Below are 14,867 nucleotides of genomic sequence, written 5' to 3'. Positions count from 1 at the left end.
AAGCTGCATTTTGTCTCATTTTTAAAGTCCCATCTTTACCATAATATATACTACGTTCCTTCACAAACAAAAACCTTTCCTGTATTTAAGTTAAATATTTACATGACCGTTTTACACAGTCCATTTCTTTATTCGTGTTAAGTACTCCTAAGTCAAAAACAAGCTCTTTTGATATAAATACTGGAGGTAATAGTTGTAACAAAATAATTTGAGATTACGATTACATCGAAAAGTAAGTTTGGGAGAAAAAAGTTCATAAAGAGCTGAAGAAAGTGGCCCAGAATCTCTTGCTCACCTGCCGGGGACTCGCAAGTCTGCAGGGCATGGCTCTGACGGTGGCCAGGTCCTGGCCTCACAGCATCCCCCTTGCTGTTGGTCTTGAGGTCCTGGAGGAAACTGTGTCTTTTTCCAGATGACACAAATTGGCCCTGGTTGGTTTCAAGTCCACCAGAGCAGATCAGGCTGAAGGGACCTCTGGGAAGAGAGCAGACAGGCCTGCCCCGGGCACCCGGGTCTGCCAGCTACTTTCGGCGTGATTGGTTTTGGGGTGAGGAGGAAAGAGCCCGTGAGTGTTTTAAGAGCTCAGTTCTTGCAAGTGCTCTCCCTCTGACTTTCCCGGCTCTACATGGGGCAGGCTGCTGGACCCTGAAGCACGTGGTGTCTATGGCGTCACCAGTGGCGTTTGGTGGCACCGTGCGTCCTCACACACAGCCTCCCTTGTCTGGGTCTGTCTCCGCAGTGACTGCATGTCCAGCCAGACGAAGAACGTGGTCAGCGGTGTGCTGTTTGGCACTGGGCTGTGGGTGGCCCTCATTGTCACCATGCGCTACTCCCTGAAGGTGCTGCTGTCCTACCACGGGTGGATGTTCGCTGAGCACGGCAAGATGAGTCGCGCCACCAAGATCTGGATGGTAATTGTGCATCCCTCTGGCAGTGGAGTGGGGGTGGACGATTTGGCCTTTGGGAAGAAGGACACCCCGGGACCTTTTCTCCCTCGATGCTTGGTTGGTGACCTGGGCCTCAACCTTGAATGGCTGGAGAGGTTTCAGTCACCATGACACAAAAGCAGGGGCCGAAGAGTGCTTCTCTTTCCTGACGTTAGTGAGATCTGCAGCGTGTTTTATTGAGGTCTGCTGGGTTTGTAGTTAAGGTCATTCATCAAATAAAAGTGCTGTCCATCCGGTTCTTTGTAGCGTTCTTGACTCACTTGTTGTCAGGCATTAAATGGTTACCTTAGCTGACCCCTCGGACAGGCTCCCGTGACTCGGACTTAGCTTCTGGAATGTTCCCCCAGCTTGCCTTGGCCCTTAGCCCAAGGGTCCTTTATTTAAGGTAATGGCTTTGCCATATATGTGGATGCTTGTCCAAATTTCATGATTAAAATGTTTTTCTTTTTTATTTTTATTTTATTTTATTTTTATTTTTTTGAGCTGGAGTTTCACTCTTGTTGCCCAGGCTGGAGTGCAACGGTGCGATCTCAGCTCACTGCAAACTCCGCCTCCCAGGTTCAAGCAGTTCTTCTGCCTCAGCCTCCCAAGGTGCTGGGATTACAGGCATGCACCACCACGCCTGGCTAATTTTGTATTTTTAGTAGAGACAGGGTTTTACCATGTCGGTCAGGCTGGTCTTAACTCCTGACATCAGGTGATCCTGCCTTGGCCTCTCAAAGTGCTGGGATTACAGGTGTGAACCACCGCACCCAGCTTTTTTTTTTTTTTTTTTTTTTTTGAGACAGGGTCTTGCTCCATTGCCCAGGCTGGAGTGCAGTGGCACAATCACAGCTCACTGCAGCCTCGACTTCCTAGGCTCAAGTGATTTTCCCACCTCAGCCTCCTGAGTAGCTGGGACTATAGGCGCACACCACCATGGCTGGCTAATTTTTGTATTTTTAATAGAGACGGGGTTTCGTTGGCCAGGCTGGTCTCAAACTCTTGAGCTCAAGTGATCTGCCCACCTCAACCTCCCAAAGTGTTGGGATTACAGGCGTGAGCCATCAAACCCGGGCTCAATTTAAATGTTTTTGTGGGAACTGGGCACGGTCGCTCATGGCTGTAATCCCAGCACTTTTGGAGGCCAAGCCCGGTGAACCACCTGAGCTCAGGAGTTTGAGACCAGCCTGGGGAACATGGCGAAACTCCACCTCTACTAAAAATACAAAAATTAGCCAGGCAAATTAGCCAGGCATGGTGGTGCATGCCTGTAATCCTAGCTACTCAAGAGGCCAAGGTGGGAGGATTGCTTGAGCTCAGGAGGTCAAGGCTGCAGTGAGCTGTGGTTGCGTCCAGCCTAGGCAACAGAGCCAGACCCTGTCTCAAAAAAAAAAAAAAAATTATGGGCTTAGTTTTCTGAAAATAAACCCTCCAAGATGGGTATCATCTCTGGACTTTCGAGGCCTCTGTCTGGGGGCTGGGGCCCCTGTGACCCCCTGCAGGTGGGCATGTGCCCCGTGTACCATCTGCCCATTGTAGTCGTGGCCCTGGGCCTTGGGCTTTGCTCGGCATCTCAAGCCCATCCTGGGTCTTTGGGGCTGGACACGTGTAAAGAAACATCTGGTTTATTCACCCCTGTCTTGCCAAGTGGCCTAAATGGTTCTAATGGACCAGGTAATCATGAGAAAATTTTCTGCAGAATCTTTCTCGAAGGAGGCTGCTCCATGGGTCTGCCAGTGTATATGAAGCCGTGGGTCTGCTTTGGTTTTCTCTCTGCCCTGACCTTGGCCCCGGGGCCATTCTGCTCAGTTGCCTCTGGGTAGCCCCACAGTGGTGCCTGCCTGGACTGGGCTGCTGTCCCAGCCTCTGGGGAGCCTTAATGAGAGAAGTGTGGGAGTCACCGCAGTGCCCACCACACACCGGGACTCCACTCTTGCCAAACACATTTTTTTTGGTTGTTTTTTTTGAGACAGCAGCTTGCTCTGTCACCTAGGCTGGAGTGCAGTGGTGCATTCTCGGCTCATTACAACCTCCACCCCGCCAGGCTCAAGCGATTCTCTCACCTCAGCCTTCACAGTAGCTGGGACCACAGGCACACACCACCACGCCCAGATAATTTTTTTGTATTTTTAATAGAGACAGGGTTTCGCCATGTTGGCCAGGTGATCTCGAGTTCCTGGGCTCAAACGATCCACCCTCCTCAGCCTCCCAAAGTACTGGGATTACAGGCGTGAGCCACCGCACCCAGTCAAACCAATTTTTTCTCTCAAATCAGTTTTCTGCCATTTGGATATAAAGTTTCTGATTTCTAGAGAAGCAGAATTTAACACCTAGAAGAGACTCAGGGGTGGTTCCCACGCTTGGCAAAGCAAGCTAAAGGGCACTCCCTCCGGTGGGTTCGCAGCTGAGGTTCAGCTGAGTCCCAATGCCCTGTGGTACCAGGACTCCCCACCTGGGCCCGAGGACTGCCTTTGTTTTGGTCGGCATTGAGGTGACTGGTTATTATACAGACTTGATCATCCAGCCTAAAACCAAGGGCCACAAATGTGCCCTCTGGGAGGCTTGGCAATGACTGAAGGAAAGATACTGCTTCCCCTCGGCTTGGCTCAGGGTCAGGCACGTTGATCCTCCTCACTGTTCCTAGAGCCTGGAGCCCATCCCTAAACTGAGGGCCTTGCAGAAGGAGGTGGGGTGAGACTCACCCTAGGTACAGAAGCACAGTTCGGGTCCTGGCCAGTCACGACACTGGCAGCGACATCTCACGGCCTCCGTCAGGCTTGGCTTTGATTCCACGTGGTTTGTTTGTTTGTTTTTGTTTTGCTTTTTAACATAGGGTCTCACTGTGTCGCCCAGGCTGGAGTGCAGTGGGGTGATCACGGCTCACTGCAGCATCACCCTCCCAGGCTCAATCAATCCTTTCGCCTCAGCCTCCCAAGTAGCTGGGACAACAAGGACATGCCACCACACCTGGCTAATTTTTTGTATTTTTTTTGTAGAGATGGGGTTTTGCCATGTTGCCCAGGTTTTTATTGGCATGGAGGGCGGGGTTATATGCTTGTTTGCTAGAACCTGTAAGTATGGGGCGGGTAAAAGATGGACCAGATGAAAAATAAATCGACACAGAAAATCAGTAAGTGGTTGACACGTTGTGCACACTGGAAAGGTGACTTTGGATCTTTAACATAGCCTTGTCTTTGAAATTGTAATTCTCACATCCAAGTACTAACCAGGCCCGACCCTGCTTAGCTTCTGAGATCAGACAAGAACAGGTGCGTTTAGGGTGGTATGGCAGTAGACTGAAAATATAATTCTCTCTCTTCAGGGTATGGTCAAGATCTTTTCAGGCCGAAAACCCATGTTGTACAGCTTCCAGACATCGCTGCCTCGCCTGCCGGTCCCGGCTGTCAAAGACACTGTGAACAGGGTAGGTGTGGCTTAGGCCTCACACTGAAATGTCAGCCATCTGTGGATTAAGGCTTAGGTCTTAATTATGATGAACTAGGTCACCGTCATTTGACTCAAGTAGCCTTCAGTGGTGTGCCTGGTAGGGTTCTCATAGGAAGTCTTTTTTTTTTTTTTTTTTTTTCCAATGTATCACTGCTGCATCTTAGGTGTTTTTTTTAAAAGTTTTAAGTTTCATAGAGAAGCTGCTTGGTGCATTTTTTAAAGCTTTATTTTATTTTTATTTTTATTTTATTTTATTTTTTTGTGATGAACTCTCCCTCTGTCATCCAGGCTGGAATGCAATGGTGCAATCTCAGCTCACTGCAACCCCCACCTCCTGGGTTCAAGTGATTCTCCTGTCCCAGCCGCCCGAGTAGCTGGGATTACAGGCACCCGCCACCATGCCTGGCTAATTTTTGTATTTTTAGTAGAGATGGGGTTTTGCCATGTTGGCCAGGCTGGTCTCGAACTCCTGACCTCAAGTGATCCACCCGCCTCAGCCTCCCAAAGTTCTGGGATTACAGGCATGAGCCACTGCGCCTGGTCAGTTTTTGCTATTTTACATAATTGCTAAATACAATATTGTATTAAATGATTGCAGTCACTCCCCATTCTTCCCTCCCCCCACCTAGTAACTTCTATTCTACTTTCTGTCTCTGTGGATTTGCCAATCTGAGGGACCTCATATAAGTGGCATCATATCATATTTGTCCTTCTGTGACTAGCTTCTCTCACTCAGCATAACGTCTTCAAGGTTCATCCACATAGCAGCCTGTGTCAGAATTTCCTTCTTTCTTACGGCTGAATAGTATTCCATTGTACGGCTAGACCATATTTTATTCATCCATTCATCTGTTGCTGGGTGGTGAATGTTTTTGATCTGATTGGTGAGGGTCCTCCAGTTGAGGGTGGGGTGATTGTCAGCCTCCAGCCGGTCTGAAGACAGGTTTTGTCTTGACACCCCAGGCCCACTTCAAAGCCAGGCCCCTAGGGGCAAGGCACTACCTAGAAAGCCTGTCATTTCATCCTCAAAACTACTCATTTCTTTTTCTTTTTTTTTTTGAGACAGGGTCTTGCTCTGTTGCCCAGGCTAGAGTGCAGTGGCGCGATCTTGGCTCACTGCAGCCTTGACCTCCTGGGCTCAAATGATCCTCCCACTTCAGCCTCCTGAGTAGCTGAGACTACAGGTGCATGCCACCACACATGGCAATTTTTTTTTTTTTTTTTTTTTTTGAGATGGAGTCTTACTCTGTCACCCAGGCTGGAGTGCAGTGGTGTGATCCTGGCTCACTGCAAGCTCCGCCTCCTGGGTTCACGCCATTCTCCTGCCTCAGCCTCCCGAGTAGCTGGGACTACAGGTGCCCGCCACCACGCCGGGCTAATTTTTTTGCATTTTTAGTAGAGACGGGGTTTCACCATGTTAGCCAGGATGGTCTCGATCTCCTGACCTTGTGATCCCCCTGCCTTGGCCTCCCAAAGTGCTGGGATTACAGGCATGAGCCACCATGCCTGGCCCTATTTTTTCTTTGTTTTTGTTTTTTTGTGGAGAGGGAGTTTCACTATCTTGTCCAGGCTGGTGTTGAACTCCTGGGCTCAAGTGATCTACCTGCTTTGGTCTTTTTTTTTTCTTTAATTGAACAAAAGGGGAGGGAGCAGCTCCATCTCTTTCGTTTTGAAAAAATTATGGTAAAATGTACACAACATGAATCATACTGTTTTAACCATTTTCAAGTGTACAGTTCAGGGGCACTAAGTACATTTATAATGTCACGCAGCCCTCACTGCTGTCTCATTCCAGGACCTTTCATCACCCAGAGGCTCATAGCCACTAAGCAGTCACTCCCTGTCCTTCTACCTCCCTCTCCCAGCCCCTCAGAACCACGAATCTCCTGTTTGTCTCTATGGATTTACCTGTTCTGGACATTTCACATAAATGGAATCATGTGGCCTTTTGTGACTGGCAGGTCGTTAAGGTTCACCTGTGTTGTAGCGTGGATGAACTTCATCTGTTTTTGTGACTGAATAATATTCCGTCGTATGGAAGGACCACAGTGTATTGACCTGTTCACCCGCTGTTGGGGACATAGCCAGGAGCGAAATTGCTGGGTCGTGGGAATTCCGTGGTAACTCGTTGAGGAACCACCAGACCCTCACGCAGCTCCACCATTTTGCATTCTAACCAGCAGTGCGTGGGTGCTTTTGTTTTTGCACATCCTGGCACCCCATTTTAAAAACTATAATAAGTAGAAACTTCTCGGGGTAAGGGTTTGAATCCAGGATTGGTTACTGAGTCCCTGAAGGTTTGAATCCAGCCTTGGTTATTGAGTCCCTGTTAGCCTTGGTAAGTTTCTTCCCATCTCTGCTCTTTTTTTTTTTTTTCTCTGTCGCCCGGGTTAGGGTGCAGTGGCGTGATCTCAGCTCACTGCAGCCTCCATCTCCCAGGTTCAAACAATTCTCCTGCCTCAGTCACCCGAGTAGCTGGAATTACAGGTGTGTGCCACTACACCTGGCTTATTTTTGTATTTTTAGTAGAGACAGGATTTCACTATGTTGGCCAGGCTGATCTCAAAACTCCTGACCTCAAGTGATCTGCCCACCTTGGCCTCCCAAAGCGCTGGAATTACAGGCACAAGCCACCGTGGCTGGCCTATCCCATCTCTCCTCTTCTGTACCCACACTTGTGAATCAAGGCTGACAATGGCCCCTGTTCCACTGGCAGGGTGGGGTGAGGGTGAGATGCTTGACCTTCAGTGACCTCTGTCTGTGTTGCATAGCTCAGGGTTCCACTTCAGCTCATTCAGGGCATGATTTTCTGTCTCATTCACAGGCATTTTACTTTGAATAAGCCTCAATATGCTTGACAACTGTCCCACGCTCTTTCTGTGGGAGACAGAGTCTCACTCTCTTGCCTGGGCTGGAATGCAGTGACACCGTCCTAGCTCACTGCAGCCTTGAATTCCTGGCCCAAGTGATCCTCCTGCCTTAGCCTCCCAAGTAGTTGGGGCCACAGGTATGCACCACTATGCCTGCAAATATTTTTTTGTAGAGATGGGGTCTTGCCATGTTGCCCAGACTGGTCTTGAACTCCTGGGCTCAAACAGTCCTCCTGATTCAGCCTCCCAAAGTGCTGGGGTTACAGTCATGAGCCACCGTACCTGGCCACAGCTGGCCCTTGTAAGGGAGTGGGGTCTTACTTTCTAACGTACAGGGAGGGACCCTAGAGAGATTACTGTTTCACCAAGACTTTGGTTTTTACAGCAGACAACTTGTTGGATTAAAATATTTCATGGCAAATTGTGGGGTTAGCAACAGTTTTGCTTTTTGTTGCTGTTGTTGGGGGAGACAGCATCTCACCCAGGCTGGAATGCAGTGGTGTGATCATGGCTCACTGCAGCTTTGAACTCCTAGGCCCAAGTGATCCTCCCACCTCAGCCTTCCAAGTAGCTGGGACCACAGACACGTGCCACCACGCCCAGCTAATTTTTTTATTTTTTTTTTGCAGAGACAGTGTCTCACTCTGTTGCCCAGGCTGGTCTTGAACTGGTCAAGATTGCTTGGGCTCAAGCACTCTTCACATGTCAGCCTCTCAAAGTTCTGGGATTACAGGTGTGAACTACCGCACCTGACCAGTGTCACTTTCTGTAAGAGCTTGCTTAGGTGTGTAGCAGAAGCTTTTGAGTGTCTTTTTAAACAATTGCTCTCTGTGTTTCCATCTCTGAGCATTTGTTCAACCAAAGTAGCACATGTAAAAGGATGAGGTGGGGTGGGGGCTGAAAACCCTGCACCTGAGGCCCTGGCCTTGGCCTAGTTCCGGGACCTGTTCCAGCCCCTCCTTCCCATCCTGCTGCCTGAGCACCTGCCCGGCCCCAGCACCTAGCTCTCAGCATGACTCTGCCCCATCTCGTGGTCACCATCACAGGTCATCAAAGCTTACTTAGGTCAGAACAGCTCTTTTATTAAGGGCCAAATAATAGATAAGAGACATTCTTGAAATTTCCTTGTTAACTTTTCTTGTCAACTCTAGAATTTATTTTAAATTCTAAAAATTTAATGGTGGCTTTCTGGTGATGCAGGATTTGGGACACTTTTAAAACTAATAAAGGAAGAAAAAGTTTAATTGTTAAATTATTGTTACCCTATGACACCATTTACATTGAAGGGAGTTAACCTGTTTAAGGACTGCTAAGACCAACTTGGGGGAAGAGTCTAAACTTTTTTTTTTTTTGAGATAGGGTCTCACTCTGTTGCCTAGGCTGAGGTGCAGTGGCGTGATCATGGCTCACTGCAGCCTCGACCTTCTGGGCTCAAGCGATCCTCCCACCTCAACCCCTCACGTAGCTGGGACCACAGACATGCATCACCATGCCCAGCTAATTTTTGTCTTGTTTTTTGTAGAGATGGGGTTTCACCATGTTGCCTAGGCAGGTCTTGAACTCCTGAGCTCAAGCAATCCACTGGCCTTGACCTCCCAAAATGCTGGGATTACAAGCATGACCCACCATGCCCAGCCTAAAACCTCTTCAATGTGTTAGAACTTCTCCTAAGGCACAGGTGAGGCAACCATAGGCTTTGATTAATGTGTTTTAACTTGGGTGATTTTTTTTTTCCCGATAATCCCAGTATCTAGAGTCGGTGAGGCCTCTTATGAAGGAAGAAGACTTCAAACGGATGACGGCACTTGCTCAAGACTTTGCTGTCAGTCTTGGACCAAGATTACAGTGGTATTTGAAGTTAAAATCCTGGTGGGCTACAAATTACGTAAGTCTGTATACACAGTTTTTCTTGATGAAATTTTTCTGTATGAAGATGCTAATTCTGAGGAGCGGGGATAACAGGGCTGAAACGACAGCTGTGATTAGCCAAAATCACACCTTAGGAAGTTCCAGCTATGGTTTACCTGCATGCAGCACGGGGTGTGTGTGTTAGGACTGACGTATAGTTACAGTGACAGTTTCTTGGTTTTTGGATTTTTTGTAGAGACAGGGTCTCACTATGTTGACCAGGCTGGTCTCAAATTCCTGGGCTCAAGTGATCTTCCCACCTTGGCCTCCCAAAGTGCTGGGATCACGGGCATGAGCCACCACACCCAGCCTACAGTGACAGTTTTACCCTGAGTGCAGGTGCATCATCACAATGCTGTGTTTTGCACACAGGAGCCCTCTCCCTCTCCCTCTTCCCCGAGGATTCCTCTTGTGAGCTGTTTCTCCTGCAGCAGTGCTATGCTGTCCCAGAGACCTGCTCCTATCCTCCTCTTTAGTTTATTTTTATTCCAAGGGCATCCTTCCTGAGCTCGCTGGTGGATGCAGGGATGGTGTGGGATGCTTGCTGGGATTGAGTGTGGCTCAGTGGTCCCAGGAGCATCTCCTCCAACCAAGTGTCTTAGCTGGTGCCCTGTATGTGGGGAGCTGACTGGGCTTCCATGTGCTGGGAGGGTGAGAGCAGGCCTCTGGCAGACGAAGCAAGGGAGGGAGTGTAGCTTTGAGGAACAACTAACGCGGAAGAGAAAGTGTCCCAAGTGGCCCTGACAGAACCAGCAGGTGGTGCAGAAGTCACATCGTGGGTGGATGGGCAGTGCCTGGAGGGGTCTCTCGAGCCTCAGGGCGCCGGGCATGTTTGCTGGCTGCACAGGTGTGCTGGACTGGTAAACATCAGCTCTCTGCGCAGCTCTCCGCACACGAGACCCTTGCATGGCCACTGTTCTGTAGTTACGTGTGTTTGAGCACAAAGCTGAAAAGGAAGCCATCTCAGGGTCCAGCAGGCTGTGAAGGGACAGCAGCTGTGAGGTGGCTGGGGGGCACTGCCCCGGGTGGCTTCAGGATGCATGTGCCAAGGAACAGGGACAACACCCGTGGAACACCAGGTTAGTGCCACGGACTAGACCGAGACGGTGGCTTCTTCAGGGAGACCTGGGAAGCAGGAAGACAAGAAGCAGTCTGTGGAGCAATTCTGCATAACATTGTTTTTTGTTGTTGTTGTTTTCTTTTCTTTTCTTTTCTTTTTGGGGTGGAGCCTCGCCCTGTCGCCCAGGCTGGAGTGCAGTGGTGCGATCCCAGCTACTGCAACCTCCGCCTCGCGGGTTCAAGTGATTCCCCTGCCTCAGCCTCCTGAGTAGCTGGGATTACAGGCGCCCGCCGCCATGCCCAGCTAATTTTTGTATTTTTAGTAGAGATGGAGTTTAATCATGTTGGCCAGGCAGGTCCGGAACTCCTTACCTCAAGTGATCAGCCCGCCTCAGTCTCCCAAAGTGCTGGGATTACAGGCGTGAGCCACCGCACCTGGCCTTTGCTTCTGTTTTCTTTTATTTGAGAAAAGGTCTTGCTCTGTTGCCCGGGCTGGAATGCAGTGGCACAATCATAGCTCACTGTTGCCTCGAACCCCTGGGCTCAAGTGACCCTCCTGCCTTAGCCTCCCATGTAGCTGAGACTCCAGGCGTCAGCCACCACACCTGGCTAATTTCTTACATTTTTTTTGGAGAGCTGGAACCTTGCAATGTTGCCCAGGCTGGCTTCAAACTCTTGGCATCAAGCGATCCTCCTGTCTCAGCCTCCCAAAGTGCTGAGATTACAGGTGTGAGCCACCATGCCCAGCCCACAGTACTGGTTTTTAGAACATGTTAGCAGTCAAACATTTATGATTTATTTTCCATCTGGTCTTTTAAACATTTTAAAATTTTATTTTATTTATTATTTTATTTTAATGTAGAGCTAGAGCCTTGCTCTTGCTAGGTTGCCTAGCCTGGTCTTGAACTCCTCGTCTCAAGCAATCCTCCCACTTCGGCTTTTTTTTTTCCCTTTTGAACCATCTACAGAATGAAGGTGATGTACCTTCTTTCTGCTCGTCTCAACTTAAAAAGAACACTTTTCGTTTCCCACGGTGTCGCATTCCGTCTCGTTAGGACTGCGTTCCCTGTTCTGGAATGGCCTCCGTTAGATGCCAAAATGTCTGCCAAAAGCACTGCCTGCCCTTCCCCGCGGCTCTGGGCTGCTGCCAGGGAGACTGCCTGGCCCCTGCTGAGCCTGCGGGTTTGTCTGGTGTTTGCGCCCACTAGGTGAGCGACTGGTGGGAGGAGTACATCTACCTCCGAGGACGAGGGCCGCTCATGGTGAACAGCAACTACTATGCCATGGTGAGTGCCCCTGCCCAGGCTGCCGTCTGACGAGGACGGTGGGGCGGCGGGTCTGTCCACAGAGGTGGCGTCTTCACAGGCCTGTGGACGGCCTGGGAAGACTCTGGGGACTGGCTCATGCTCCTCTCTGTCCTGCTTCCAGGCTGGAGAACCCTGTGAGTACCCTTCAGTATTAGCCTAGTAGCCCAGGGTGCTCTGCTACTGCAGGGGGATTTGGGCTGCAAAAATAAGTTTCTGGCAAACAGGAATTCCTCACTGTGCTGTACCTGTCCTGCTTTTTTTTGTTTTGTTTTGTTTTGTTTTGTTTTGTTTTGTTTTGTTTTGTTTTGTTTTGAGATGGAGCTTTGCTCTTGTCCACCAGGCTGGAGTGCAATGGCACGATCTTGGCACGATCACTGCAGCCTCCGCCTCCCAGGTTCAAGTGATTCTCCTGCCTCAGCTTCCCAAGTAGCTGGGATTATAGGTGCCCACCAATACCCCTGGCTAATTTTTGTATTTTTAGTAGAGACGGGGTTTCGCCATGTTAGCCAGGCTGGTCTCGAACTCCTGACCTCTCATGATCCGCCAGCCTCAGCCTCCCTAAGTGCTGGGATTACAGGTGTGAGCCACCGTGCCCAGCCTGTCCTGCTGTTATTTTGACTTAGCACTGGAAGTTAGTGCCACAGCGGCCTTAAGATCCCTGCAGAACCCCTAGAGCTCAGGGACAGTGGGTTGGCCAAGATCCTACCACCAGTGCACTACGCTTCACCCTACTGTTTTCTGAGACGCCAAAGGGGTGTGCATCAATGGTAGTTTCTGGTTTCCTGGGCTTTGTCTTTCAAAGCATGGATGGTTAGAAGGCCCTTAATTTGGGTTCTCGACCACTGCTTTAATAACTGGCAAAGAGAACTCTTCTCTTTCCTTTTCCTTCCATTCCTTCACTTCCTTTTATTTTTTTCCCTTGTTTATTTTTTATCATTTACTTTTTCTTTTTTCCCCTCCTTTTTTTTTGAGATGGAGTCTTGCTCTGTTGCCGAGGCTGGAGTACAGTGGTGCAATTCATCTCACTGCAGCCTCTGCCTCCCCGGTTCCAGCAATTCTCCTGCCTCAGCCTCCCGAGTAGCTGGGATTACAGGCACCTGCCACAACGCCTGGCTAATTTTTGTATTTTTTGTAGAAACAGGATTTCGCCATGTTGGACAGTCTCATCTCAAACTCCTGACCTCAGGTGATCCGTGCGGCTCAGCTTCCCAAAGTGCTGGGATTACAGGCGTGAGCCACCGCACCCAGCCTATCATTTGCTTTTCTTTCTGTTTTCTTCATTTCAAAATTTTCCTTTCTTTTAACTTTTTTCCCCCATCTGAAATAATCTCAGACTGAAAGAAAAACCGTCAGTGTAGTCTGTAGAACTTCCTTTCCTGCTCTGTTTGGAAGTGAGCTGTTTATCTGATGCCCTTCCCCCCCAGGAGACCCGTGTTCATTTCCTACAAACAGAGGCACTTTCTACATCACTGGGGACACGGTGTGGACATAGACTCTTCCAAAATGTAGGTTAGACCTGTGTTCCTTGGCCTTTTCTTCCACTTGTGGAAAATGTAGACATTTGGAACAGGGTCTCAAAATTTAGAAAGCTGCAGGCACAGCTCTATATAAACAATTATTTCAACCTTTCATTGTGTCTCATCCAGAAAACTTCCTGATTGTCTAATTGCTCCCTGACTAATTTTTGCTTTCCTTTCTCTGTGTTATATGAGGGTATTTGGTGCGAATAGTTATTATCTTTAATAGCTCAAGAGTTTTGGAGGACTTCCGTTCTCATAAAACATTTACAAAGTAAAAGACAAAGTGTAGAAAATCAAACTACCATTTATTTTGTAGCATTGCAGACGTAACTGAATACATCTCTGGAAATATTTTGACAGCGTGCAGGATGTGCTGTGATGTATTTAAATTTGCTTATCTTTCCCTATGCAAATTCTCTCCATGTCACCTTTTTCGCTTTTCAGGATCTGCTGTATGTCCTTCCAACTCACATCCAGGCAGCAAGAGCCGGCAACGCCATCCACGCCATCCTGCTTTACAGGCGCAAGCTGGACCGGGAGGAAATCAAACCAGTAGGCACACAAATTGCTTTAAAAAAATTCTTTTCAAACAGCTTAACAGAGGTATAATTGACATATTGCACATGTTTAAAGTATACAGTTTGTGGCTGGGCACAGTGTCTCACGCCTGTAATCCTGGCACTTTGGGAGGCCAAAGCAGGCAGATCATCTGAGGTTAGCAGTTGAAGACCAGCCTAGCCAACATAGTGAAACCCCATCTCTACTAAAAATACAAAAATTAGCTGGGCATGGTGGCACATGCCTGTAATTCCAGCTACTTGAGGGGCCGATGCAGGAGAATCGCTTGAACCTGGGAGGCAGAGGTTGCAGCGAGCCGAGATTACGCCATTGCACTCCAGCCTGGGTGATAAGAGTGAAACTCCATCTCAAAAAAAAAAAGAAAAATTATAAAGTGGAGAGTTTGATAACTTCTGATGTGTGTATATTGATGCATCTCAGAAACCGTCATCACTGCAGTCAGGATGGTGAATATATCAGTCAACCCAAAAACCCTCTGCCCTTTGTTATCTCTCCCTCCCACCTGGTCCTGGACCCCCAGTCTACTGTCTGTCACTCTAGATTAGTTTGTAATTTGTAAAGCTTTATGTAAGTGGAATCATACAGTATGCACTCTTTTTTTCTAAATTCTAGTTTCTTTCACTGAGCCTAATTATTTTGAGATTTAATTCTACTTGTGTCTCCTAAATGAATATACATCTGTTGTACTTTAGTTCTGTAATCTGCCCTTCGAAGAAGCCCTTGTTGTTTTTGAACTAATACTAGCTGGTGGGTTGCTCGTAAGAAACAAGACTTTTCTTCCTGAAATATTTCTTTGGTTTTAAGTGTCAGTTATAAATAGATTAGAATGTGTTATTTAGGGTTTTACTGTGCAAGAAGTTGCACCCTGGCATGGTTTAATGAGTCCCCCAACGAATCATTCCAGGGAGCCATTGGAAAAGATGAAGTCAAACCAAGCAATTTGCACAGAAAACACGTTCAGCATTTCCACGTGGTCTTAACTTGCTGCTTTTCTCTCTCTCTCTCTTTTTTTTTTTTTTTTTTTTTTTTTTGAGATGGAATCTCGCTCTGTCGCCCAGGCTGGAGTGCCGTGGCGCCATCTCCGCTCACTGCAAGCTCCCATTCCCAGGTTCACGCCATTCTCCTGCCTCAGCCTCCCAAGTAGCTGGGGCTACAGGCACCTGCCACCAGGCCCGGCTAATTTTTTGTATTTTTAGTAGAGACGGGGTTTCACCGTGTTAGCCAGGATGGTCTCGATCTCCTGACCTC

The 14,867-nt window shown here is 48.4% G+C and overlaps 1 protein-coding gene across 1 annotated transcript in view; it reads left to right on the top strand.

Moving 5' to 3' along the window:
• CPT1A (carnitine palmitoyltransferase 1A) overlaps positions 1 to 14,867 on the top strand; it is an 87,187-nt gene that overhangs the window by 37,338 nt on the left and 34,982 nt on the right. Inside the window, exons 4-8 of the mRNA XM_017885941.1 lie at positions 740 to 911; positions 4,252 to 4,353; positions 8,994 to 9,131; positions 11,422 to 11,499; positions 13,485 to 13,643. Of these exons, the coding sequence (XP_017741430.1) occupies positions 740 to 911; positions 4,252 to 4,353; positions 8,994 to 9,131; positions 11,422 to 11,499; positions 13,485 to 13,643 (649 nt within the window). The remainder of the gene's footprint in view (positions 1 to 739; positions 912 to 4,251; positions 4,354 to 8,993; positions 9,132 to 11,421; positions 11,500 to 13,484; positions 13,644 to 14,867) is intronic.

Source organism: Rhinopithecus bieti, unplaced genomic scaffold (genome assembly GCF_001698545.2).
Source record: "Rhinopithecus bieti isolate Rb0 unplaced genomic scaffold, ASM169854v2 scaffold_1014, whole genome shotgun sequence".
NCBI lineage: Eukaryota > Metazoa > Chordata > Mammalia > Primates > Cercopithecidae > Rhinopithecus > Rhinopithecus bieti.
Note: the sequence above shows the minus strand (reverse complement) of the source record. Positions and strands in the feature narration are given on the sequence as shown.